This window comes from Orycteropus afer, unplaced genomic scaffold, assembly GCF_000298275.1.
Source record: "Orycteropus afer afer isolate SDZICR_OR568_19922 unplaced genomic scaffold, OryAfe1.0 scaffold03339, whole genome shotgun sequence".
Taxonomy (NCBI): Eukaryota; Metazoa; Chordata; class Mammalia; order Tubulidentata; family Orycteropodidae; genus Orycteropus; species Orycteropus afer.
The window spans coordinates 1-2,862 of record NW_006924926.1 but is presented as its reverse complement, the minus strand read 5'-3'; the positions used below and the strand labels follow the sequence as shown (position 1 = coordinate 2,862).

General features: G+C 39.0%; 1 protein-coding gene across 1 annotated transcript in view; it reads right to left on the bottom strand.

Annotated features, from left to right (window-relative positions):
• The window catches only part of LOC103213483 (2-iminobutanoate/2-iminopropanoate deaminase-like), a 6,266-nt gene extending 4,326 nt beyond the window's left edge, over positions 1-1,940 (bottom strand). The window contains exons 1-2 of the mRNA XM_007959251.1: positions 1,834-1,940; positions 625-730 (exon numbers count right to left, since the gene is read on the bottom strand). Coding sequence (XP_007957442.1) covers positions 625-730; positions 1,834-1,940 — 213 coding nt within the window. The remainder of the gene's footprint in view (positions 1-624; positions 731-1,833) is intronic.
• Positions 1,941-2,862: the final 922 nt, after the last annotated feature.

The window sequence follows — 2,862 nt, the reverse complement described above, 5'->3', positions numbered from 1 at the left end:
CACACACACACACACACACACACACATCATGGCATCCTATGCATACAGTTCTGCATCTTGGTTTTATCATGTGACAGTTTCTCTTAGAGATCTTTCTATATTGCTTCTGTCCTGGATCCAGTATGATTTACTCAATCAACTCCTTATGGATGAGGATTTAGGTTATTTTCCATCTCTGGCCATTTATTGGCTAGAATTTGTATTCCCATTCATATTTTAAAAACATACTGTGTGTAATCTTTGATATTCTTCTTTCACTAACAAATGCTGCCTTTTTGTTCTATGGTGCTATTTTTTGGGGGTTTGTTTTGTTTCTACAGGTCATTGATGCTGAAAAGAAAATTTCCTAACCCATTTGAAAGTGACAAGATGGTATGCTGTTTTGACAATTCAGGTTTAAGGTCACTTTAGTCATAAAGAGGAAGAGTTTCTTTTTTTGGTTTTTAAACGATTCATCAAAATTTCAACTCTTACTTGACACAAAACTGTCTTAAATCAAGTAGTAAGTAGCTAAAACACATTTATCTGGTAATCTCTATAAAACAAATCAGCCAGGTGAATTCTTAATACTCCCCCAAATTAAAAAGTCATAGGAAAGAAAAGTTAAATGTGGTAATGACTTACTTGTTTAGCTTCTTCTACCACCCCTCCTGGCACAAGCTGTCCGCTTGAAGGATTCATACCTAACTGTCCTGAAATGTAAACGGTCCTGTCGACTAACACAGCCTGACTGTAATGACAAAAATCTAGTGTCAAATACAAAATATAAAATTCAATGCCAAAAGATGTCTTAGATAGGACAAGAAAAACACAAACTGTAAAAGAAAAAAAAAAATTGATAAACTGGACTTCGTTAAAATGAACAACTTTTGCCAAAAGAAATCTTTAAGAAAATAAAAAGGAAGGTCAGAGGTTGGGAGAAATATTTGCAAAACAGCTATCTAACATACGGACAGTGATTTAAACATACATTGAACAACAACAACAACAGAAAAGATGTAAGAGCCAAGGAACACATGAAAGATGCCCAACATTATTACTCGTTTAGTCATTAGGAAGATGCAAATTAAAACTGCAATAAAATACCACTACACCCAGTAAGATCTGATTGATAATCACATGCAAGGATGTGGAGCAACTGGAACCCTCGTACATTGTTTATGGGAATACAAAAAAGTACGAACAGTCACTTTGGAAAACAGTTTGGCAGTTTCTTAAAAATTTAAACATAAACTTAACTTACAACCCAGCAATTTCTTTCCTGTATTTCTATCCAAGAGAAATAAAAACCTATGTCCATACAAAGACTTGTTCATTTTTTGAATAGGTAGAACATTCACTCCTTGGAAGGAAGATGGGGCGATCTATTTCTGTAGTGATACCGCCTGGGAAACCCAAGGAGGGGTCGCTATGATGGCACTCGATGGCAATGAGTCAGAACATTCATACAGTTTGATAATCCAGAAAAGATACAAAGAATCACATGAAAAGTCTCCTTCTATCCTGTTCCCCATTTGCTCAGTTCCCGGCCCTCACAGATAACCACTGCCCTTGTTTACACATCCCTCCAGAGTTTCTTCATGCATGTCAACCAAAGTAAGTATATATTTTGTTTTTCCCTTTTATACAAAATGTGGTATATTAAACTCTCTTAAACTTTACTTTTTTCACTTACCAGTATATCATCAAGATCTGTCCATCATGTATGTAGTATGTGGCCTCATTTTTTTCAAAGCTACTGCATTGTATTTCATATGTATAATATATTTGCCACCAATGTTTCCAATAATTTGCTATTACAAACAAAACTACAATGAAACACATTTTACATACACATCTGATTTTCCCTGAGCAAGTAAGGAAACCTTTCTTTCTTCTGCACCCCAGAGGTTCTGTTTGAGGGCTTCTGTTCGAGCCTTTCTTACAACTATGTGCAGCATCTGGCCTTTTATTATAGCTAGTCCTATTGTTATCCTAACGTGCCTTGGTGGCACAGTGGTTAAGCACTTGGCTACTAACCAAAAAGTCAGTGGTTCAAACCAACCAGCTGCTCATAGGAGATAGCCTTAGAAACCAATAGGGAAGTTCTACCCTTCTTATAGGGTTGCTATGAGTTGGAATTGATTCAGTGGCAATGGATTTTGGGTTCTTATCCTATTTCAGACTAAACTCATTGAGGGAGCCCAGGGACAGTGTTCTGGTTACCTAGTACCACTCTGACAGGAATACCACAAATGGGATGGCCTTAACAAAAAGGAGTTTATTCTTTCACAATTTGGAGGCTTTAAGTCCAAGTCCAAAGTGCCAGGCTCTAGGGGCTGGATGAAAGCCCCTCAACCTTGGGCTTCAGCTCTGCCTCTTGCTCCTGGCCCACTGAAGCTAGAGGCATCTCTTCACTCAGGCAGCTAGTGGCTGCTGAGGCTAACAAGCTCAAGGTTAACAAATAAAATGGCATAGTCCCAATGTTACCAAACGCACGGCAGGCCATTAATTCAAGTCCATTGTAAGTCCCCAGGTTGGCAGAGTATGGCAGGCTGCTGAAAAATGACATGGCTATATGCAGGGTCCAAGCGTGCCATAAGCTAGAGACCATTCCCCAAGGCTGCTCCTTATATGCAGGAAGCAGACCACATCCCAAAGGCAGCTACTCAGCTGCTTGTGGTAGATCCTACCATGGAGTTGATTGCCAATCTCATCATGGGGAATAACTACTACCAGCTGCCCAGCCACTCAACCAGGCCCAGCCAAGTTGACATACAAATTTAATACCACAGACAGTATCTTACTACATCTTTGTATCTGTGCAGGACCTAGGTGATTCCTTGCACATAGTGGGCACACTATAACTACTTGCTGATGTTT